At 41.4% G+C, this 25925-nt stretch overlaps 1 protein-coding gene across 1 annotated transcript in view; it reads right to left on the minus strand.

Annotated features, from left to right (window-relative positions):
- CORIN (corin, serine peptidase) overlaps positions 1–23245 on the minus strand; it is a 130433-nt gene extending 107188 nt beyond the window's left edge. The window contains 3 exon segments of the mRNA XM_035112248.2: positions 2609–3046; positions 6716–6860; positions 22770–23245. Of these exon segments, the coding sequence (XP_034968139.2) occupies positions 2609–3046; positions 6716–6860; positions 22770–22835 (649 nt within the window). The 5' untranslated portion in view covers positions 22836–23245.
- Between the last annotated feature and the right edge of the window lie 2680 nt (positions 23246–25925).

The raw sequence follows: 25925 nt of genomic DNA on the forward strand, positions 1-25925 counted from the left end.
CATGGCTGCTGGAAAGCAACCGTCTGCAATCTCGGAAATGGCTACTGGCTCTACACAACCTGATTCATACTTGACTTCTGACGCTCAATCATGTGCCTGCAATACACAATCTCAAGAAGGAATCACTAGTGTAGCAAGGGGGTGCGATGGGGGTGGTCCGCCCCAGGTGCCACCCTGGAGGGGGGTGACACTCGGCAGCCCACCCCCCGCAACTCCCAAGCCAAGCGGCACCGCTCCAGCGCCGTATGGGGATGGTGCCAGGATCCTCTGCTCGCGGCTGCATAATAAGAGGTCACAGAGAATTGCTAGCAACTGTTTGGTAGTTATTTATGTGTGTACGTATGCAACCATGCATGTATATGTAACCAATGGATATAGGGAAGGAATATCAATTAACTTATGAGAAATTTTTTAAAAATCACTTTAAAAAAGAATATACCCCCCTCTGTGTACATATTAGAACCATAACTATCCCAGCCTGGGCTAAACCTACCTTTAGACAGAGTGAGGCTGCTGTTTTGAGCTGGCCCTGATCTCTTCAATGAGGACTGCGTCCATGCCAAGTCTCCCTTTAGTGTAATGTTTCGAGGTCAAGTTACAGAACAACTCAGATTTTATCTATCTTTATCTGTTTTTGATCAGATATTTACATCATATTACATTTACATCTATAAAATTATTTTATTAAGTTTGCAGTTCCTTACTTTGCCCCTTTTATTTACTGGGTATATGTAGTGTAAGCAAAACAGTCGCTGATAAATAATTGTCATGCTAAGTAGACTACCTAGATGTACTAAAACTATGAAAGGTAAAACAAGGAAATATATTTTATTCAGTTTGATATTTTCAGTTCCAGTTTTCAGGGCATTTCAGAATGTCCCATCTGAAGTCTAAAAGCTGTCCTTAAATATATTCTCTCTCTCTCTCTCTACACACACACACACACACACACAACTATGGAGGAAGTGCACAAGATACATATAAAAGTAAAATCTCCACATCTGAGAAGAGAAGCCCCCTGCTTCAATCCAACCAATTGTGCTTAAGTACCATTTAAATCAACAAGGCTTGGGCCCAGTCTTGTTCAACATCTTTATCAATGACTTGGATGATGGGCTTGAGGGCATCCTGAGCAAGTTTGCAGATGACACCAAATTGGGAGGGGTGGCTAACACCCCAGAGGACAGGATCACACTTCAGAATGACCTTAGCAGATTAGACAACTGGGCCAAAGCAAACAAGATGAATTTTAACAAGGAGAAATGTAAAGTACTACACTTGGGCAAAAAAAATGAAAGGCACAAATACAGGATGGGAGACACTTGGCTTGAGAGCAGTACATGTGAAAAGGATCTAGGAGTCTTGGTAGACCACAAACTTGACATGAGTCAGCAGTGTGATGCAGCAGCTAAAAAAGCCAATGCAATTATGGGCTGCATCAATAGGAGTATAGCATCTAGATCTAGGGAAGTAATAGTACCACTGTATTCTGCTCTGGTCAGACCTCACCTGGAGTACTGTGTCCAGTTCTGGGCACCACAGTTCAAGAAGGATACTGATAAGCTGGAACGTGTCCAGAAGAGGGCAACCAAAATGGTCAAAGGCCTGGAAACGATGCCTTATGAGGAACGGCTTAGGGAGCTGGGTATGTTTAGCCTGGAGAAGAGAAGGTTAAGGGGTGATATGATAACCATGTTCAAATATATAAAAGGATGTCATATAGAGGAGGGAGAAAGGTTGTTTTCTGCTGCTCCAGAGAAGCGGACACGGAGCAACGGATTCAAACTACAAGAAAGAAAATTCCACCTAAACATTAGGAAGAACTTCCTGACAGTAAGAGCTGTTCGGCAGTGGAATTTGCTACCAAGGAGTGTGGTGGAGTCTCCTTCTTTGGAGGTCTTTAAGCAGAGGCTTGACAGCCATCTGTCAGGAATGCTTTGATGGTGTTTCCTGCTTGGCAGGGGGTTGGACTGGATGGCCCTTGTGGTCTCTTCCAACTCTATGATTCTATGATTCTATGATTCTATGAAAGCAGCAACTTCTACTGATTACAAATGAGATTTAAATGAGACTATTTTTCTTGGATTTTAGCTATTGACTACAGAATTATCAATAGCCTTCCAACAAGGCAAGTCAACAAATGGACAATTTTAAAAAGTGAACAGGCTGATCACTTCAATATGATGTACTTAATGTACATACCCTGCTTGTTTAATGTATCTTGCTAAGCAGTGATCTGTACAGTATTTGCTTCTGATTAAAGAGCTTAGTCTGCCATACTGGCAGAGATCTTCAATAACACATGTTCAGAACAATTATTTAGCCAGCTAAATAATGGTTCAAAGTCCAGATGAGGACATATATGTCTGCCATATGTCCAGAATTTCCAGACGCATGGCAACCCTTGTCGTATTGTGCAACAACTTTGGGCAAAAGTAACAAAAAAGCTTAACTCCCCCCCCCCCAAAAAAATGGTGATAATTACCTGAACAAACTGATATTCCTTGGTAGCTATTGATTTAGGAAGTATGCAAATTATAACACCACAAAATTATATTATCTTTCTTGCACCATAATTACTTAAGGATCCAGATTAATATGAACTCACTTTTTTTCAAATCCATTTGCTGCACAGTAGATGGACTGGTAGGTTTCAGGATAGAAAAAGATGAATTCTTGTCTATGATCTTCACAGATGTGTCTGTGGACTGTAGGGTTTCGTCTCCTGTATTGGTTGATGACCAGGAGTTGTCTCCAGGAGCTTTGGTCAAAATCTTTTCACCTGTAGGACTAGTTTTCAGTGATGGAGTTTGTGAGGCAACCTGTGCAGCTCCCTTATGTATACTAAAGTTTTTATGTATCTGATCAAGGTGAAATAGTGGGTTTGTGGTCCAAGATGGTGGCTGTATTTTGTTCCCCATAGATGGAACCACATTTGAACGACCTTCAGTCATGTTTGGAAAAGGAGTATCAGGCATTTCAGTGTCACCATCAGGGTGAAGTAAGTCGCTTTCATTTGAATGTAAGCATTTTTTTCCCAACACACCTGAATGGAAGAAAAATCATAGAACATAAACCAGAGAACCTGACAAAATTCACTGAACAAGAATGAACATCCTATACAGTACCTACTGGAAGAGACAGGTAGTCGGAAGCAATAGAATAGAAGGCAGGAGAGGATAGGGGTTTTTTGTTTGTTTAATTCTAGGTATCAGTGTTCTGATTTTCCTTCCATTGTGTACATTGCCACCTGTATCTTTTAAAACCCACTTTGTAGCTCTATAGACAAACCTATTTTCCCCCTTAATAACATTTAAAATGAACATATGGGGAAATAATATCTGGGATACAGCAATGTCTGAGCATCTCACCAGACACAGAAGGGCAATTAAAGGCATAACAAACAGAAATGTGGAAACAGATTTCCAAGAAATGTGGACCCCTTTCTTTAATTAGGTTAATGACCAAAATCAAGACCTTGTTATATCAACTGCTCAATATTTTCAGTGGAGAGGTTACATTAAGCAATATGTTTGAACACTGTTTATATCTAGAGTCAATTGATAGAACAAACACCATTCAATGTACTGCTGGATAAGTGCTTAATGGTTCTTGTATTTGTTTTTTGTTTAAAAACCAATAGAAATTGTTTTTTTAAAACAAAAACGTTTAAAATGCCAGACAGACATTGTTTTCTACGTAGAGCATTATGCAGTTTAAAGTTCAAACCTATACTGTAAACAGATTAATGACTTATTTGGGTTTCATATTCTAAATTATTTTCTTTCTTCCAAAAATAAAATTGACATTCTCTAAAACATCCCCTTATTCCAGGGAGGGGGGAAAGTGGTAAACCGTAGGGCAGTGCAAGTCATTCCCCAATTCAGTTCAGGTCTCAGTTTAGCAATTCTGCTCTGGTCATTTTCTGACCCAGGCCCTATTCATGCCCTTGACTGAAATGGAGGCCTTGCACAGTCCTAAAGTTTAAACAAGATTTAAAGCCCTAATTACGGTAAACAATTCAGTCAGCATCAGGGGGGAAAGGAAGGAGGAGACATGCAGGCAGAGACTGTAACCTGTACTGTCTCCTTCTCCCTCCCTTGCCACCTGACCACCCCCTTCTGACAGCTCAATATCACTTTAGGGGGATCCGAACCAGGGGGATCTAGGACCACCTTGACCCAGTTCAGACAAATACCAGATCGGTATGAATCAGCCTAATTCTTACTGGAATCCAAGATTTGTCTGGCGCAGATGCACAACCCTAGAAAACAGGACCATGTGTGATTCCTTTAGGGCAAGCGGGTTCTGTTTTTAACCCACAAATGCTTTGTCCTTATAAGTACTGTATATACTATGCATATTATATGAAAATGTGTGATTAACATAAAAAATACAAATGGGGTTATGAGTATTTTAGTCTTGCCAGCTTTTCATAGACTTGCAGCATATGCTTTAATTGAAAAGAAATTTCAGCTGTATTGAGGATTTCTTAACTACAATCTCACCACAGCAGACTACAGTACTTGATCCCATGGTAATTATCTTCAATTCTAAAACTGTGTAATTTATTTCTAAAAGCATGAGCTATCAATTACTTGTTCATATGTATTTACTAAATTCTTCCTATGTTTCTTTTGAATATTTATTTTAATGTATGAGCCAACAAGACAGCCTACATAAAATAAATGTGTCGATGTGGGTAATAAAAGTAACAAAAGTATAAAGTTTTTTTAGTTGCAGAGCTCTCCTAACTACAGACATAACACGTTTCTACTTTGTTAGCTTACTTGATCTTAAATTACTGGATCTTAAATTCCCTTCTCTATTTAAAGGCGGATCCCTAGACTCAGTTATCAGACAATACAGTAATGCCCACCAATTATAGAATCATAAGAGTTGGAAGGGACTACAAGGGTCATCCAGTCCAACCCCTGGCAATGCAGGATTCTTTTGCTCATCTAAACAAATAAAAAATGCAGAGGCTATAAAAATGTTTTTATTGCAAATCATCTCCTAAGGTCCAGAGTAAGCAAAATGTTTTCCTGACATTTGCCAGAGGTAATAGTGTGATCAAAATGTGCCATTCCCTCCCCACCTCAGTTCATGCTTATTTGAATGTGTGGGAGTTTTCCCACTAATTTCAATGGGATCAAAGGATTCTATTGAAGGGTCTTCTTTTACTTGTGTGGTATTTTTTCAGTCACTTAACATGGCTGCTTCCAACGTTTTAATAGTTCACTTGGCCAGAATTTATATTATTTATTTTTCCTAAGTCAGAGGCAGTGTATGCCAGGCCCATGGGCCAAATGCAACTCTTCATTCCTCTCTATCTGTCCTTCAGAATTCTACCAGCTCCTGACTGTACCTGCTTTGCAGTCCCAGCATTTTTGCCAGGCCAGAATTTCCTTGAATTCTGACAGTGCATCTTGCTTGTCTGGGAGGAGGATAGAGGGGCACATGTGAGGAACTAACCTATCATACAAAGATAAAAAAATACATTTTTGCCTCTGGTGCCACCCGCTACTAGCATGTGGACCTCAGAATGTTGCCCAAAAGAGAATGCAGCCCTTCAGATGAAAAGGGTTCCGCATCCCTGTGTTAAGTAAATATCTCCTTTAATCAGTTAATTTCTCATTTAATCAGTTATTCTCAACATATACTCAGTGCCCGTATATTTTTGTGTCATTGATAATATCATAAACTGTAAACGGAGGCTAGAATCCTTTTCCTGACATGCTAGGCTTCCAGAAGCAGCAAACAGTGCCATTAATGTTGTTGTTGGCATCCATCTGTCTTGAGAGACAATGGAGTGAGCCTGTAGGCATGAAGTCAAACCGCTGTGTTCGCAACACTGAAGTGACCTCCCCTGGGCACAAGCCTGGACAGTGTGTATGGAGGTCTTGGGCTGCCCAGAAAACAAGACACACACCCCTTTGGCCTTGCTGATGTGACCCAAAGAAAAGCAGAGCAATACATTTAGCACCAGCTTGGCTGCAGGAGTTGCCAGAAAGGCGCCATCCAACCGTCTTAGGGACTTCACTCCGGATTTGTGTAGGGTTTACTCCTTAGCCTTTTCTTCTCCCAAAGTTATCCCACAAGGCAGTAGAGATTTAGGATCAGACCTTTCCTTCTCCTAAATGGGCTACCTTCCCATTGATTGATCATCCCAGGTCGATGAACTTTAATGCAGGATTCTCATGAACATTAAAGCTCAGACGTTGTGCAAGCACAGGAGGTTATCAAGTGACCCATGGGTCAGAGATATGGAACCCCAAAATATGCAACTATTAATGCAGTATTCCTCTTGCCTAGCAAGAGAAGAAATTAATAACTGAACATCTTTTCTCTTAAATTACAGAACACTATCGGTGCTACTTTACATTATTAAATTACCAGCAAGATTTGTTGCAGTGATCTTTTTGTCCTTGCATATGAATGTAGTAAAGGTACCCCTGACCATTAGGTCCAGTCGTGACAGACTCTGGGGTTGCGGCGCTCATCTCATGTTATTGGCAGAGGGAGCTGGCATACAGCTTCCAGATCATGTGGCCAGCATGACTAAGCCGCTTCTGGTGAACCACAGCAGCACACGGAAATGCCGTTTACCTTCCCGCTGTAGCGGTACCTATTTATCTACTTGCACTTTGACGTGCTTTCAAACAGCTAGGTTGGCAGGAGCTGGGACCGAACAACGTATGAATGTAGTACTTACCCACAAATGTAAGAAGGATCACCAGCAAAAGTATAAGAGCACAAATGCATGGAATCAATATTAGCAACAAGAGTCGAAGGTACTTGGCAGAGACAAGTTTCTGAGAGCAACCATCCTCCATATTATCTTCATCTGTTACAGGGACCTGAAACACAGAGAAGGCTGGTTTTTAAATTTCTAACATAAAAGCTGCATCTAAGTGTGGCTACTCCATGACATAATAGTGACACTAAGGCAAAATATACTCAACAGAATATATTTATTAAATTAATTTATGATGCACTTGCGATAATTGGACAACATGCTCTTATAAGGAAACGCATGTCTGAAATGCTTTGAAGACTGTGAGAGGGAAAATATTTTTCTGGAAACACAAAAAATCTATATACTGAGGGGCTCAAAAGCCGAACAGCTGTCCTAAAAGATTTAGAAGTGCTAATATAAAATACATTTTCCTTTTTAAATAGAGTCTATATTTGTTTTTTGTTTTTCCTAGGATTGTAGAGCAAATGTTCAACCTTTTACAATGTGTTTATTTGAATAGCAAGATTATTAATCCCAGATGGTGGGTCTGTTTAATATAACTCCTCAAATCATACAATTTCTGATGCAGGAACAACAAGAACATTAAAACAGATTTATTTTGTATTAGCTGGAGGCAAACAGTGATGGGATAAAAAGAGGGCACATTTACCCACTGCCAAAACAATGCCCAATATATGGAGGCATTCTTTGGCAGACAAATTATAGGTAATAAGGACAATATTTCTCATTAAATCCAATATAAAAGACTCTTATAAAAGTCCACAATACTGACTCAAGCTACATGGTTCATTCTAATGTATATCCAGTGATTTTCACAGGCTCCAGCCATCCACCAACCAAACCTGGGAAGTGAGTATTCCTTCATCCTTAAAAACCAATTCCTCTTCCCTAACCTAATACTATCCCCTTCCTCCTTACCACCCGCAAAATCTGGGCATTTCTCCCAGTCCAGTTAATCAACTTGCTATCTTGTCCTCACAACAAGGCTTCCTGTGGTTCTTTTGATTCAGAATGTGCGGATTTAGCCCAGGTTTTGAAGACAATTTCATTGTTTTGGTTTGTCCATTACAATGGAAACAGTGAATGAATGACAATAACCGTTTTGGAGTCTTCCTTGAAGAATTGGAAAGGATAATCAGAAGCTCAACATAGTTATTGGTGAATATTAGGGCTTAGTAAACTCTGCTGTTGCTTTCTTAAATTTCAAACATTGTTGTATAGCTTCAGTAAAAACCACAAAGGATAAATTATTTTTGTTGTTTGGCATTCTTATGAACTGAAGTATCTATGATGGACAAGCATTAATCCTTGCATTAAACATTTGCTTTGAAAAAAATGAGTAAAGACAAAAAGCTCAGAAAGAAATAACTTGGAACAGAAGTTCCACTATTTTCTCTGTTGCACCATGCAACATAATGCAGAGTTAAAAGAGTCCTCCATTTTTTTCATTTTTAAACAAATCCTATTACAGGATATCACTTTTATTAATAACCTATATAATAAATGTGGCTAATATTTAGGGGGTAAAATAGTTCTGAAAATACTGTATGTGAACTCCAAAGCCACGAGTACAAAATGAGGGAGACTATACTGAGGGAGCAGTATGTGTATGGAAGCAAGCTATTAAGACCGATTTTCTTGTGAGCCTGGTCTGGTTGACAAAAATGCAATGTTGTTTCAAAACAATTGTGTGAAAATATAGAATACTGTTAAGGTGGATTTACAGAGATGGCGAAGAATGCATCTGTCCCTCATGGGTAGAATTTCAGTGGTGAAGAAGAATGTTGTTACCTAAAATGTTGTTTCTCTTTCAGGCAGTGCCAGTAATCAATTCAGTAATATGTTTTAAACAATGACAAACAGACATTACTACAATTATTTGACAAAGGAAGAGACCAATAATAAGTTTCAATAATTTAACAGAAGTATAAGAAAGAGAAGGCTTAGCCTTATCAAATTTAAAATTGCATCATGAAGCAGCATGTTTAACTTGGTTAAAAGAGTGGGTAACATTAATGAAGATTAGATTACTGGATCTGGGAGGAATTGATAGAATACATAGGTGGCATTCCTATTCCATGAAAAAGTCAGAGTACATAAAGACTTTCTTAATAATTATATAAGGAGGAGTCTGTTGGGGGTGTGGAGGAAGAATAAAAATCTTCTGGAACACAAAAAGACACCTATGGATATCATCAATAGAGGCCTGTGCACATAAAAAAATGATTAAGTGGGCAAAAGATGTTGGACACAATATAGATACTGCTGCCTGCGAAAAGCTTCGGAAAACATGTATGAAATTTACAGCATGTTATAGCTTGAAAGATGTACAGGTGGTACGTAACACCAAAGAAGCTAGCTCAATTGTAGAAGAATGTATCAAACAAGTGTTGGAAATGTAAGAATTGAGAGGGGTCATTCTATCACGAGGTGGACCTGCATGGAGGCCACAGTCTTTTGGGCCACGATATATAATAGGGGGAAAATTCAAACTGACCTTTCTCAAGAAAGCCTTCCTGCTGGAGATACTGGAAAATGAAATTCCAAAGAAAGCTTAAACTGTATTTATCTATGTAACCACTGAGGTAAGGAATCTCTATGTACCGAAGGATGATAGAATACCCTCAAAAGAAGAATGGCTGATGAAAACCTTGGAATATACAGAGATGGCAAAACTGACGACACTGATAAGAGACACAATAACAGAATCCTTTAAAGAGGACTGGAAACCCTTTCTAGTCTATTTAAAAAATTATTTTCCATAGGTGAATTCCACAGCAGGGTTTGAAGATTAAGAAAAAATAGCAGAACATATTGAGAAACCTGTTAAAGAGGATTAAACTGGATATGGTGGAATTCTAAAATGCCATTGTCTGTAATCTTGAGTATAAGCATTGATGATCGGTGAGTGGGAAGTCATTAATATTGTAGAACTTAATTTAAGTGCTGAGTAACAAAATGTAACTTTTTATACACACACACACACACACACACACAGAAAAAAGAGATAAATGCATGGTGATTTGAGGTGTCCAGGTGTTATTTATATCTGCATTGCAATACTGATGAGAATGTGCATCTCTAATCATTGCCTCAGGCTGCATATGCAGTATTGCATGCTGTTGTATGTAGACTAAAATCCTAAAGTATAACCTGGATATAATAACCTACTTGGCGATGCTGTTCCACTTTTTTCCATTATGTGGAACATAATAATAATTTTGTCCTCTCTTTATTTAAGAAAAACCTTACAAATTGTAATAGCACAGAAAATGGCAGATATTTCTAAAAGGGATGAAGTTTATTTTCACTTTTGGCATCTGCAAAAATCACAGAAATGAACTGTCCCAAAATGTTGCTGTTTCCTAAATCATCATTTCAATAAGTAAGTCTTCATTTATAAACAACATGTTATGTTTGTTATGAGACTGTAACTAGTACCATGTTGATAAATTATACAAGAAATATGTCTTTGTACAGTTGAAAATAGCTGAGGAAATTCTATATGACAAGCTGGTTTTCACATACTGCTATTGTTATCTTTACATCTGTTATTAATAATTCCATTCATTTCAAATATTTCATTTTAAAAAATATAAGCAGATGTGTAAACATTTAACCTTTTATAAACTGCTGAGATTAAGAGAATTAATGGGCAGTGATTAGCAACTGGCAGTCCTGGTGCAAAACACTGAGATTATCATCTAGTCTCCAGTTCAGTGAAGTGACAGGTGAACTAGCTAAGCAAATTAAAAAGTTTGCACATGATTTGCTTAAAGATTGGAGTAGGCTCTAAAACCACTGGAGGCCTCCATAAAAGATATATCAAGGAAGGCAGCAGACACATCTGTGACAGCTAGTGAAGTGCTGGACTTGGGGCTGCAAAACCAGTCCCATCTTGGAAAGCTGCTATACTTCAGATGAAGCTGGAGGACCAGCAAGACCAGAACTCCTATTAAAAAGATTCATTTATCCAAAGTCCCTGAATGTGAAGAGAAATGCAAGAAAACAGACTTTCTGATCAGGTTCCCCAGCCTGCTGTAAACCAACAAGTGCAAACCATAGCCCCACTGCACAGAGCACTCTCCCTGAATGCAACTGCCTGAGGCCCTGAGGAATTTGGCCCAACCAAGAGAGGCAGTAAGACAATAACCACAAATATACATACAAGAATAGACTGATTAAATCATTGACATACCAAAATAGAAGTTGCTTCAAGTTTGGAAACAAGGACAACTGTTGTTAACTAGAGGAGCAAAATGTCCTTACTACAAATAAAATAGTGCTGATAAGATCTGCCCACAACCAAGAGCTGATAGGATCTGCTCAATTAAGTTCAGGCTTTGCAGCCCCCTATGAATGCTTATATACATACGACTCTCCAGACAGACATAGCTTACAAGAGAGCCCTTAAGTCCAGAAAAAAGTGGATTTTTTTAACAGAGCAATCTTCGTTGATGAAACGGTCACAGCAATTAAACAGCTACAGAATTGAAAAGCCACTGGGAAACATGGGCTAGGTGGAGCATTCTATTAGGCGTTTTGCAGGCCCGGATTTAAATGAAGAGAGGCTACTCCATTTGGGAGGCCCCTCCCAATCCCTCACCCTCAGGACTGGAAGAAAATGGAAGAATGTTATAAACAAAATTTAGTGAGGCCAAGGATGAAGACGGGTATTTAAAATTCTGCAATTCACAATTTCTCTTCTAAAAGACATAAGATGTTATTGTTAAATACCATGGTGATTTTTTAAAATGCATAAATTTTAAAATTAATACTGAAAAACTTCTGCAGTAATGGAACTTTGTAAACCTTTTGTGGAATAAGCATTAATTTTTAGGGAAATGAAGTTGTAATGTTATTCTTTTTTAAAAAAAACTTGAGTTTACAAATTATATTGCCTGGGAAATGTAAATATTATGATCATGATTAGCTGACAGTGGCACTTTTAGAATCTACTTTATGTTGTCATTAAACAGTTTTAAAATACATATTAAGAAGTAAACTACAACCATCAAATACAGTAAGACTAAAAATGTTTTCCCCTAGCCTTCCTTATAGCAAAATCATCCAAAACGTCATTAAAAATTTTTTGTCTAAGTTTGTCACTTTCAATGTACAGAATGCTCAGTGCGAATAACCTCTCTTGAGACATTGTGGCCCTTCATTTAGTCTTGAAAAACTCCTCTCCCAAGCAGTTAGTGACCATAAAGCTAAGAAATAGCCGCAAGACTGCTTCCACATTAGGAAAGGCCATCTGATTGTTTTCCTTGTATATAATTTGATTAAAATAATTTAAAAGCTTTCTTTGGCCATCTTCGAAACAAGAGAAAGAACAGGCAAGTAGTAGATCCTGTGCGTGGAGAAGATGGAGAAATGCTATTGGGCGACAGAGAGGAGAACTGCTCCACATCTACTTTACCTCCAAGCTTTACACAAAAGGAAAGCAATGCCCAACCTGGTGATAATAGATGCAGGGAGGGAGCTGCAGCCCAAGGTATATAAAAAAGAGAGGTGGTAATGGATCACCTCGCTACTTTAAATGGATTCAAATACAGGGCCTGACGAACTGCATCCAAGGATGTTAAAAGAACTTGCGGGTGTACAGTAGTGTCAGAACTCGTCTATAAGCTTTCAGAATTCTTGGAGAACAGGTGAGACACCTGTGGACTGGAGGTGGGCAATGAGGAGTCTGAGAGGTAACATGATAACAACAAATATATAAAGGGCCGTGACATGGAAGATGGAGCAAGCTTGTTTTCTCTTGCTCCAGAGGGTAGGAACTAAACAAATGATCTCAAATTATAATAAAGGAGATTCTGACTAAACATTAGGAAGAACTTTCTGATAGTAAAAGCTGTTCAACAGTGGAACGGACTACTTCAAAAGGTGCCAAACTCCACTGGAGGTTTTTAAGCAGAGGTTGGATGGCTATCTGTCAGGGTTTATTTAGTTGTGGTGCCTGCATTGCAGGGGGTTGACTTGATGATGACCGTTGGGATACCTTCCAGCTCTACAGTTCTGTGATTAAAAACATAACAGTCCGTGCCCATAGGCTTACGATCGAAAAAACACAACACAAAAGGGGGGGCAGAGACAAAACGTATGGCATTAGTTTATGGATTGTAACCTGGCAACACTTGCATAACATGGAGAAATTAAGCAGGTAAGTATGTTCAAATAAGGCATGTCATAAGGTAGCTAACTTTTTTTGTCTAGAGGACTATTGGCTAACCCTTCAATAGCTACATGCCAGCAGCAAGTAGTTGTGGCCACCCCCACCCTCCTACTCACACATACACACAAGATACACAAAGGTACGAACACAACCCTCTGAGTAGAGGAGTTGTGGTCCCCTCTCCAAATGATCGATCTGATGACTAGGGAGGAAGCAATTTGCATCCCCATCAGGATGCTGGACTTCACCCACCCCAGTGCTGTGGCTACTATCATTTGGGTTCGAGGGAGAGTGACAACTGTTCCAATTAAGTTTGCTAAATCACGAAAATATTAAATACTGTTAATGTGTGAAGGATGATTTTTGATTGGGGTACTGGGTCCCCACAGTAAATTTGGTTATCTGGTATGTAGGTATCTGACAAGTCTTTGAAAGGGTTCTCATTCTGTAAGACCTACCGTGTTTCTCATATTATAAGACACGTCTTATATTTTTTCCTCAAAAAACACACACTATGGCTTATTTTCAAGGGATGTCTTATTTTTTCCCCTCCTCCTGCCACGGCTGGCATTGCTGCTGCACCTATCACTATGTCTTATTTTCGGGGTATGGCTTATATTCCTTGAATGCTTAAAAATCCTGCTATGGCTTATTTTATGGGTATGTCTTAAAATATGAGAAACAGGGTAATACTCAACTTCAATTTCTGTAGGGGGCGGGAGCAAAAGAAATAAATTCACTGGAGCAGAATAACTGAATCTTCTTATGCCTTCAATTCTCCAGAGGGTGGAACAGTCTACTTTAAGCCTAAATTAGAACCCGTTCGCATATGTTTTCTCATTCCTGGCAGCATGGAATTCCTGTACAAGTATGTAGTTGGAATAATGCCAATAAGGGAATTACACATCAGTGATTCCAGGAAGAGAAAATATCTTTGGTGTGCAGTTCCCTTTTGGTACCATCCCAACAAACATTTGAAGGGGAATCCCATTACACGACTCGACCTATAACGGAGAATTAAAATTTCTATAATGAATCCTGATTTTCTCCAAAAGCAGTCATTATTGTTAACAAGGAGGAAAAGAAATGGAAGCTGCTTAATTACAGTGGTACCTATTTTAGGACAAAAACATTTATGACCACAGATTATTATTGTTGTGTCCCATACTGCAGGAACTGAGATACCCACGTACTTGGGAATATTAGCTGAATATTGATGATACATGCACATTTTTAAATGTATGTTTTGCCATAGTATCAAAAAGCTTAACAAGGTTCAGACAATAACATATTAGTTAAAATATTTGTATCTGAAGCTGTCCTAATACAAGTTAAAACAGTTAACAAGAATTTCTGTTTCTAGTCAGTTGCACGGGTTCATAGAAATTCAACATACTTGAATGTCTAGAAATAACTCTCAACTGGGTCTAGTTTAACATTACCCTTAAATCAGAGTTGCGGGGAGAGGAGGGGAAATTTTTCAAATTTTGTATGATGTCTTTAGTCTCAAATCAACAATAATTTACAGATACAGTACTCTACAGTTTGTTAGGCATTGATGCTAAATGATTGAACATGAGATTGTTCTCAATAACATAATTTATTCCTTTCTAAGGTTATGAAAATATGCAAGCGTTTCTGACCGTGTTTCTCAGCTGATTGTTGAGAAATTACATTTTAGTAAGTTTATTATTTATACAAAGCTTATGTGAAATCTCCCCAATAACATGAACATCCTCTAAACATTTCACCACATCTATTTTGGGCATAGCCCTTCTTCAGTTTAGTCTTGCTTACATGCCTTTATTTCTGTTCTAAACTGAAACTTTATATCGAGGCAAATATGAAAAGAGAAGACACACAAAACCTGAACAAAAGGCACTTCCCATTAAAAAAAAGTGTGCATGGCGGGATTCCTAAAAATGTGTTGCATAAAAAAGAAAAGAAAATAGAAGAGTAAAAACCTATTTGCTGAGTTACATTTACTTTTGTAGATGTTTCCTTTTGGATTTTGCAAACGCAGAAAAACGAGGAGGTAACAGTAAACTACCATAAAGCAATATTTTTTATTTTTTAAAAAATTGGTCTGGCCACCCTGTTTCACCTACCAGACAACAGGGCAGCTGGGTAGGCACTTGGTGACCTCGTGGCTCATGGAATCCATTAGATTACAAGCCATGTGGTGGTGATCCTGAAAGGATCCTGAAAGGAGTTTCACTGGCGGGGGGGGGGGGCGGGTTAATATAACAACCTTACAGGATTAAAAAATTCATTCAGTAGCACCTTAAAGACCAACTAAGTTTTTATTTTGGTATGAGCTTTCGTCTGCATGCACACTTCGTCAGAGTCAGGCTTTGACAGAAATGAAGCATACGAAGCTTTAAAAATAAACAAAAAAGTTATGTGGAAAGTTTCGTATCTCGCAGTTGTTCAATGGCTACCCTCCCTGGATGCCCCCTGGCCACGAAGCAGGGCCAATGCAGGCTCTTATGTCCTCACGTGAAGCAAAACTCGACGGCAGGCTTTGGCAGGGAAATAGGGCTTCTTTCGGGATTCACGAGGGCCATGACTGGAGCGAGGCTTCTTCCCTCAGCGGCGCCGGCCGGCGTCCCCGGGCGCTCTATTTTTACGGCGACATTTTTTAATCTTTTTTTTAACCTCAGACTTTCCATTTCGCGGGGGAAGCGCTGAGGCCCCGGGAATCTGACATCTCAGCTTCGCTCCCGCTATTTATAGCGGCGGGGTTGCCCCGGCCGGCTGCTGTGCGCTTCTTCCCCCTCAGGGAAGAGGGGGGGGGGGGAAATATGACACCGACAGGTCAGGTCTCTCTTTCAGCCGACATCTCTGAGGGAATCCCCTTCTCGTCTTCCGACTGCAGCCCCCCGCCTCCTGTTCCCGTTGCCGCGCTTTTGCTGAGGTAACAATTTAAACATGGGCTTGAATAACAAGACTTCTCTCCTCCGTGTGCTGGTTCGACCCCTCGGAAGCAATGCTAAACTTTCCCCCTCGGCCCAAATAAGCTTTTTGCGTAGCAGGGTCTGGGGGTGCGTTTGCCAATTCTGCAGGAAACAGCAGCAGATGCTTTTTTTAAAAAAAAATCAACGATTTATTATAGCATAATAATAAAACCTCCATGGGTTTGGCTGCCTTTTAAGGCGCTGCAAGCTTTCGTTGTAAATTTGCAGTCTAACGCAGCTGCTACTCTAGATTTTGCGATTCGGATTAATGTGCCCCCTTCCACCCAATAACTGAGACGAATGCTTAGGGGAAAATTTTTCACACCTGTGAGATTTATGTACATCCTACTTCAATCACAGAGAACCTGGCAAACTTGTCAAGCAGGCATCCCCTTTTTTCTGACAGGTAAACTTCCCCCACCCCACCCCCAATATCAGATACTTGGAGGCTTTTTGTTGTGGTTAACTGTGGTAGGAGAGGAAACCAGTGGCTTTTAAAAATAATAACCTATTTACTTGGGATGAGCAAAAACGTCTGAGGTTCAGCCCGCACCCCCAGCTCTGTGCCATTTATAAGATGCATAATGGACACAAATCCAACAGGTGCTGTTCGCCCGCCCGCCCACCCTCCAGCATGGTGATGCACTTATTATAAAATCTACTCTGGACATCTGTGTGGGGAGGAAGTGAGATATTGGGACTCAGTAGGATCAATCCCTGTATCTATACCTAAATCCGTGTGACCATAGAATTGGAGTTGGAGTAGAGGGTCTTCTTGTAGGACGTCTAACCCAGGCATCCCCAAACTGCGGCCCTCCAGATGTTTTGGCCTACAACTCCCATGATCCCTAGCTAACAGGACCAGTGGTCAGGGAAGCTGGGAATTGTAGTCCAAAACATCTGGAGGGCCAAAGTTTGGGGATGCCTGGTCTAGCCCAACCACCTGCTCAATGCAGGAAATCCAGAGTTAGAGTTTCCCAAACAGATGGCTGTCCAGCCTCGGCTTAAAGAACCTCCTGGGAAGGAGAACTCATCACTCCCCCTGTTATCTGGTCTCATTGCTGCTCATTAGGGTATTTCCCTAATGTCCAACCACACAATCTACCTGCCCATGTTACTCAAGTCAGTTAGATCTAGTCCTGCCCTCTGGGACAGGCTGCGGCAAGAATTTGTATGGATATCTGTGTGGGGAGGAAGTGAGATATTGGGACTCAGTAGGATCAATCCCTGAATCTATACCTAAATCTGTGTGACCATAGAATTGGAGTTGGAGTAGAGGGTCTTCTTGTAGGCCGTTTAGCCCAGACTGCGGCCCTCAGTCTTGCCTTCTTCTATGCTAAACATCTACAGATCCTTAAGCCTTCCCTTAGAGGACTTATTTTGCTGACCATCTTCACTGCCCTCCTCTGAACCCTTTCCAGTTTATTTATATCCTTAAATTGTGATGCCCAGAACTCGACACAGTACGTCAGCTGAGTTATGACTAGTGCAGGATAAAGTGGAACTACTACTTCCTGTGCGTGGAAACTTCTATTAAAGAAGACTAAATAGGCATAAGTCTTTTTTTGCAGCCACATCACACTGTTAGCTTGTGGACAGCTTATGATTGAATACAAGCCCATATCTTTTTCATATGCACTACAGCTAAACCAGTCATTCCCCATCATATACATTTGATTTTGATTATATTATATGAATTGAATGCAGATTTTTGCATTTATCTCTGTTGAATTTCATTCTGTTATATTTGACCCATCAAGGCCATTTAGAATTTTATTCTCATCTTTTAAGGTGCTCACTATATCTCCCAGTTTTGTGTCAAGTACAGTCATACCTCGGTTTAAGTACACTTCGGTTTGAGTACTTTTACTCCGCGGACCCATCTGGAACGGATTAATCCACTTTCCATTACTTTCAATGGGAAAGTTCCTTCAGCTTAAGTACGCTTCAGGTTAAGTACGGACTTCCAGAACCAATTACACTCATACTTCGGGTTAAGTACACTTCAGGTTGAGTACTCCGCGGACCCGTCTGGAATGGATTAATCCACTTTCCATTACTTTCAATGGGAAAGTTCGCTTCAGGTTAAGTACGCTTCAGTTTAAGTACTCTGCGGACCATCTGGAACGGATTAATCCACTTTCCGTTACTTTCAATGGGAAAGTTCGCTTCAGGTTAAGTACGCTTCAGGTTAAGTACAGACTTCCGGAACCAATTGTGTACTTAAACCAATGTACCACTGTATTATAAGTATCACCTTTCCACCACCACTTCATCTAAATATTTATTAAAAGGCTGTTCAGCACAAAGTCCAGGACAGAGAACTGCAGCACCCCACTAGAAATCTTCCTCCAGTTTGATGAGGAACCACTGATGATCGCTATTGAATTTGGTTTTCCAACCAATTCTATATCACATTTAACTAGTTTGGTTATCCAGAATAGAATAGGGAACACTGCCAAATATTTGCTGAAATAAAAAGAAAATACATCCACAACATTCCAAAATTACTAAATTAGTAACCCAATTTTTAAAAACAGGTAAGATTAGCCTGACAATATTTATTCTTAGCAAATCTATGCTGGCTTCTACTAATCACTACATTGTCATCTAAATGCTTTCAAGTTGACTGCAGATCCCAGGGCAGGTGATTATTAATATTATTTTGGCTTTAATACTCAGACTTTGAAATAATTCCACAACATTCAGTGAAACTACTCCAGCTCAAGGACAGCCCTCCATATGCTGTTTGCCGACACCTTCTAAGTGATAAAAGACTTCCTTACTGCCAAGTGAATAAACAATGTACAGTTGCAAACTGTTATGGAAGCATAAGAAAGAATAAAAGGTTGTTATTCACTGCTTGAATTGCCAGGCCAAGTGTGGAGGAATGTGTTTCCTCTTTGGGATAAAAAGAGTGTGGGCAGCTCCAATGAGGACTGGCTACTTATTTCCCATAAAAACTATAATGGCCTCTGGGGTAGATTGCAGAAGTATTCTGATCCAGAAAGGAAAATATTTATTATTTAAAACTGGGAATGGATTGAGGTGATGTTTAAAGACATAAACTGCAGGGCTAAAAATCAACATCTTGCACAAATAACTCTTGAATTTACTTTTTATCAACTGTAGTTCAGACTTCCCTCAACAGATGGACTGGAAAAAAACACCAGACCTGGCAAAATTCCAGAACATGGTTTTATCAAATTGGAGTGATCGCATACGTTTCAGTTCTGGGAAATTTAATTTGGTTCAGTCATTCATAAGATACTCCTGCAAGAAAGAGTGCTATCAATTTGAATGGTTCCATTACAGGAGAAAACGATACTTTTAAAATAAACAAGATAGGAAAGCTTCATTCAGTCACAGAAAAGATTCCACATAGAGAATGAAGCAAAGGTACCAATGACTTCTTTGTTCCAAAGTTATTTTGGTGCATGAAGCTTTAAGACTCACATTGTCCAATTCAAAGTGTTGTTTTTAACCTACAAAACTTTATGAACCACCAAGAACTCTACAGCCTCTCCCCAGAGAAGTTTAGAGAGTAGCAAAGAGAAAACAGTTTTGGGGTGGCAGCCCCCTCATTTGTTGAATGCTGTCCCCAGGGAAGTGCCCAATGAAGTGCTTAAAACCAAACTGTAGGCATTTGAGTATTAATACTGTTGTGGTTTTTATGTTCATTTAAGCAGGATTTTTGGGTGATCAATCTTGTGCTGTACGTGGAGAGGATAATTTCATTTATTAATTATTATTAGTGCCTAATTAACTTGTTATTGCTAATTTTAAATGCTACATTTCTATCATTTACATTTGTATAGTCTGTATTCTTGTACACCACTTTGAAACTTTTGTAGAAAGAAGCAAGTAAAATAATATGTTGGCAGCTCCTCTATATTGGGAAGTCACATAGATATGGGATGCAAATAAGAAGGTATCCCTTTATCTCCTCTTACCCCTAATTATTAACATATATTCATGGGGGAAATCAGTTATACAAGTACTGCTGCTGCTACCATAAACATTATAGCGTCTGAATCTGTTATGCGTGCTATGCAGTGGACCTCAGACGGACCAAAAGTATCGTTGCACACCACCCCAATCTCTGAGCAGTTAGTGAGAGATTCCAGGGTTCCAGGCACTCAGGGTTGGTGTTTCCTTTTGTGAATGAGGCACAGCAGTGACTGTGGTCTCTGTATTTTACAGTTCATTTACACATATATACAACCTGAGCCAATGATGGAGGGGTTGACAACATTAACACCAAAAGGGTCTTGGTCCTCCCACAGCTGCAACCTTGGATTCAAGCAGAAATCAGCCGATATTCTCTCTGCCTTTCCAGCCTGCAGCTTTTTCTTCCAGGTCATATATCACAGCAAACTCTACCCTCCAACTCAGGCTTTGTCCTTCTAACTAAAAGTTGAAGAAGGGCCCCCACCCAATTGCCATCTGGCACAGAGCCCCCTTTCCTCTGTTCTCTCAATGGCTGGATCACCCAGGCGATTATCTCATCAGGAAGCTAGCCTGGGTTGATTAGCTTTTAACACTTGCTAGGATCATAGGAGTCTGGCACCCACAAACTCATAACACTATTTAGATTTGATGAAGATTCATTTGTCACTGAAGTTGGTTGGACCATTGTTTGAAGAGTTGTGGATCCAAGCATTATTTGGGTATCTGAAGAAACCACTTGTTTGTATGAGGACCTAAAACTTCAGTCAAATGCAGGAAAGTGGCAGTTTATATGTGGTCTGAGCATACTTTCTGTGCAAGCTTATACTTGTCTCCTCAAAAGAAAATGCAGTTACACTCAGTGGAACTTACTCCTGTAACTGAATAGGTTTTTCTCCCTTACTTAAGTGCAAACCTCACCAAACTTGGTGGAACTTGCTTCTGAAGAAGCCTGCATTGTACCATATTTCTTTAAGGTCCTTTGTGGTTCAGGAATGTTTTTAAGCATTGCTGTTAGAGTGTTCTGTGATTGGAAGCAGTTAAATGTCAAAATCAGGTGGTGATTTGCAGGTCCTTTCCAACCTATGATGTTTAAGGTATTGATCGGGAACTACCGGTATCTGTTGCCAACTTAATTGGACATAAGCGGCTGGGTGAAAACAAGCACTAACAAACTCACCCATTTTCCGCTTTAGTTTGTTTTGCTACGTGCAACTGTTCACCTCTTAGGAAATTAGGAATTACTCTTGTTGCTGACTCTCTATTGGAAAGAGAGAAGAAAAAGCGGACTGACATAAGACTTACATAAATCACTTTGTATTCTGAAGGCGCTACGGAAATAGGGAACACGATAACCCCTTTTTCTGTGCTTTGTTAAACCCTGGAGCCACGCTCACTGCGGGTGAAGGTTTTTGGAGAGAAAAGGCTGGTTTTGGAAATACAACGCTACAAAAGAAAAGCCAAGTATCTCAGCGGATCAGTCCTCCCGAAGAATTAAGTGAATTGGAGAGGGAGAACGAGCAAAAACTAACTCAGGTGACAGATCAGTTTTGTTCTGATCTCTTTGTCCCACTGAAGAAAGGAAGAGTCCAGACACCACGGCTCCTGTCTACAACCTGCAAACTAGTAAACAAAATTCTCCTTAAAACCCGTTCTGCTTTCCCAAGGCAGTCCCAGCAGCTCCCGCTCAACCCAGGGCGCAACGCGCAAACCTGTTGCAAGCGCTACTTTGTCCAGAGACTTCACCGTGACACAGTAAAAATCAGTTTGTTTCGCATTTCCCCCCGCGCTTTTCCCAGACCAGGCTATCCATGCTTGCAACTGCTGTAGCAGGACAGACGTACCTAGGGACCGCAGCTTTCCAACAGCGACCTGCTTTGGCTAATAACTGGACCTCCTGGTGGCTTGCTGGTTTCAGCGCCACCAGAAGACGCGCGGCCACTTGCCTCCCCACAAGAAGCGAAAGGACGGAGGGAGTCTGGAACCAATCGCGGCTTCTAGCCGGCTACACACTGCCCCGTGTCATTCCTGTACGCTTAAACGCGCCCCAAAGGCCCCCACCCGTGTGCTTGAGTGTGTTTAAATGGCCAGGCAGACGCACGAACTAGGGATAAGTACAAGACGACGCAGCGAAACCACTTCCCCGGTTAGGCGACCGATTAATATTTGTTTAGTTTGCAAGAGTTTGGCGTTTATTCCTAGAGTCAAGATAAATAATGTCTCCAGCAAGTGGCACGGTAACCTCTCGCTTCAAATTAGAGATTGGGATTGGTTAGAACAACAGAGGAAGCGCGTTTCTAGGCAAATGACTCCCATGGAAAATCGCTTTCTACCTCCTCCTCTCACGGGCCTATTCCAAACATTACCGGGCGGCAAACTCCGGCTTCCTGCGAGCGTCCACTTTGCAGGGAGCTGCGTCCAATCTTTGTGAGAGTTCGTAGTACACGCAGTCAACGTTGCATTCACACTTTAATCTTTAAGCGCGCGCTTCAATTGGACCGTGTGAAAGCGCAAAAGGTCATCTTTATTTAATCTGGAACAAGTCCCGCTTCCATAATCTACAATCCCCACACCCGATTAAAAACTCCACTCTGGGCATAATTAAGAAAGAGTGGAGGAAATCCACCGTTACGTGTTGACCCTACCTGGGGTCAAAGCGGCTTCAAAGGTGCGAGAAACTACCCGCGATGTTTAAAAAGAGAAAGACACAAATTAGTGGTAGTAGCTTCAGGCTCGGATCTACCGGAAGAGCTTTTCCATCAGCTGCAGCGTACGCGCTTCAGCAGAGCGCGCGAGGCTGCCATCCTAGCATTTTTCTAGAAGGGTTTTCCTTCCCCGGCTGCCTGTCTCTATCTACAGCATTAGGCTCGGGCTGCGCCAAGTGGCCAAAGGGCGCCGCTGGAGGCTGGAGCCGCGTTCGTCTTACCCGCTGATTGCCAAGGACCTGCCGGTAGCGCTCTTCTTCCGGAGGGAGCGGCTGCAGCGCCAACATGCTCCGGCTCCTTCGCCACCTTCCTTGGCTATGGGTCTCTCGGCGCCTTGGCTGCAAAGCACACCGTCACGGCTGCGGAGTGCCCCCACGGTAGGTAGGTAGGCAGGCAGGCAAGCTCCTTCCGAGTGGGGGTGGCTCGGCATTTTGTCCGTTAAGAAATCCACACCCAACCCCTCCCCATGATGATCAGAATCAACTCCAGGAGAAAGCCACCCATCGCCCCCGCCCGCTCCTTCTCTTTCGACAAGGCAGCCAGCTTCGGAGGAAGAGGAGAGCCCGGGGAACCTGTGCCAAGGGCGGAACGGATGAGAAAGGGCGTGCGGAGATGGAGAACTCGAAGCCACCTCGTCTTCAGGACGCGTACCCACCCGCACCCCAAAAGAGACCCCGCGAAAGGAGAGCAGGAGACTGTCACATGTCAGCCTTAAAGGCGACGTGGCTCTCGCTACCTCTGTCCCTCGCACCTTTGCCGCGTACCTGCTGCCTTGGTCGTCTTCAGTCGCCAAGTTGAACCTCGAAGCACCGACGCCAGGAAAGCAGGAGTTTCGCTCCTGTCGATAGCTAGGCAGGCTACTCCTTCGTCCACCGGCGACCCTGCGGAAAGAGACGACTCTTTCCTCAATACCCTCCTGCCCAGCAGCACCCCCTTCTCCTTATGAAACAGTATTAAGTTGTACTTAGTACGAGTTGGACGTGGCGAGGCTTATATAAATCTCTTTCAACAAAAGTTTTCTTTCTTTCTAAAAGCCAGCTCCGGTGGTGGAATGCTGTTGGCTCCGATTTTAGCTGCAGCAGAGAAAAATACTCTGAACGCAGGTACTGTAGTGGATAGACCTCACGGACCATAAGGAGATGAACTACAAAGTGAGGCCTGTTCACAGGACTGTTCGTGGTTTTTGGTTGTCGCTTTTAAAGTTCTCAGTAGGTTCCTAACAATCGCATAAAATCCACACCTTTTCTTGCTCAGACCAACAAGGCTACCTACCTGTAACTGTGACACACTTTTGCAAGAGCTGGGAGCACATTTTGGACCACACAGCTTTCTTCCCCACAGTAAATTCTTTGCTATTGGGGTTGCTGTATGGAATAGGTCTAAGATACTTACTGGTAGGAGTTAGTGCCTGCACATAATACTAACTTAGTTCAAATGGGATTAAAACAGTGACTGACAACCTATTTGACAGACGTACCACAAATTAAATCCAAAGTTTAGCATGAGTATGCATTTGTTTAAGGTATTTGTATGCCACCCTTCATAATATTTAGGCCACAGTTATATTGGCACACTTCAAAACAAAACAAAATAGGCCACTTAAAAGTCACAAACAAATAATGAACAGTACAAATTGAAACGGCAACTGAAGCAAAAATAAATGCCAGTGTCTTAAAATATAGTGCAGTGGGCACTAGGTGAGTCTCATTCAGGATAAAGTTATGCAACCACAGTGCCACAGATGAATAAGACTTGTTCGTTGCTGCCTTCTTAGCCTATGACAATGGTGGTGGTACTGCGTCCCAGTGGAAGATCTTAGTGCTTGGGTTATTTGTGTATATGTGAAAGACCTTATGTAGCTCCCTATGCTTTGGGAATGTTTTGCCTTTTGTCTACAGAATTAGGCAGCAAGTACCAATGAAATGCTGGCTAGGCAGGCAGAAGTATCAGTCCAAATCTCTCACGACTAGCACCCTCTTGCAAGTGAGATGACTTTTCAGAAGCATCACTATGAACTAGCTACACAGAGTGACAATAATACAGAAGGTATGCAGGCCAAAGGCACATACGACAACTGTTTCAACCTTTTATGTGCGCAACTGTGCACGTGTGCATCACACCGAACCCAGAAGTGACCCAGAAATGTCACAAAAAGAGGCGGAATGGAGTGTTTGCAGGCTTTTTCAATGGAGTTTCAAATTTACATGATTTCACTTAAACATGCGATGCCTTGGAACGTAACCCCTGTGAAAATTGTGGGTTGCCTGTATTGCAATGTAATCTTGAGTGAAAATTTAAGAGTGAAAATTTTAAGAGTGAATCTTAAGAGTGAAAATTTGAACATTGTAACCATAGGAGCCAACTCCTAGGGGCCAAGGGGTATTTACCCCCCCCATAAAACATTTGAGGGGGTGGAGGTAGGGGGGTACGAAGTGAGGGGGGCGGGCTGCCCCAGGTCCCACGGGTGTGTGTGACAAGATGGCCCCTCCCTCCCCCAGCTGTAGAGCGGCCGGGGGCGTGCGCAGTCAGTATGGGCGCCAAGTGCGCACGTGCGGCATCCCATATGGTCACCACGTGTGCGCAGTCCGAACAGACGTGTGTGCGTCACCGGGTGGTCCGCCCTGCCCCTCGGCGTCCCGCCCCGGGGGCTGGAGAGGATTCCTCCACCACTGGGCAGAGGCCCCCAAAGTTGTAGGGCATTGCCATTCAAATTGTGTCCGTGCACCACATCATGTGATCCAATTATGCAGGGCGGGGCTTACTCCACCCCCTATTTTATTTAAGTTGGTACCCCTGATTGCAACTGTGCTATCGTATTAAAATCTGAAGTGGCATGCCTGTTTCTTCACGCCTCCTAGAGAACATACACTCATGAATGGGATATCTTACTGTAGTGACCCAACTCCTACCCCAAATTTTAAAAGGTACAGTGGTAGGCTTCAATATGACATGGAGAATAAGGATCTGTCCCATTACAATATAGTTCCACAGGGAAAATCAGCCACATTAATCTTGAACGATTCTTTGTGTCCTTTGGAGACTCCTTAAGAGAAGGATAAATATTGACTTTGAAAATGCTCATGGGGAAAATGTCATTTATTAACATAGTTTCTGACTTTATTCTCTGCATCATTTTTCTTCCCTGTCAGAACTGTTGAAAAAATGTCAAGAACCACAATTGTACAGGATAACGCTTAACAGGAGGAAGCACTTTAGTAATCTGAGATGACTTCTGGATTATCCATCTTGTTCACTTTGCTCTTCTATAAACTCCATATGGAGCAGTGTTGACCATTTTATAATCCTAACCAGCATGTAAGCCCTAGATAATTTGGCATACAGTAAGTTACATGGCTGTAGAAAGCAAGGGCTTGAGA

This window comes from Zootoca vivipara, chromosome 9 (genome assembly GCF_963506605.1).
Source record: "Zootoca vivipara chromosome 9, rZooViv1.1, whole genome shotgun sequence".
Taxonomy (NCBI): domain Eukaryota; kingdom Metazoa; phylum Chordata; class Lepidosauria; order Squamata; family Lacertidae; genus Zootoca; species Zootoca vivipara.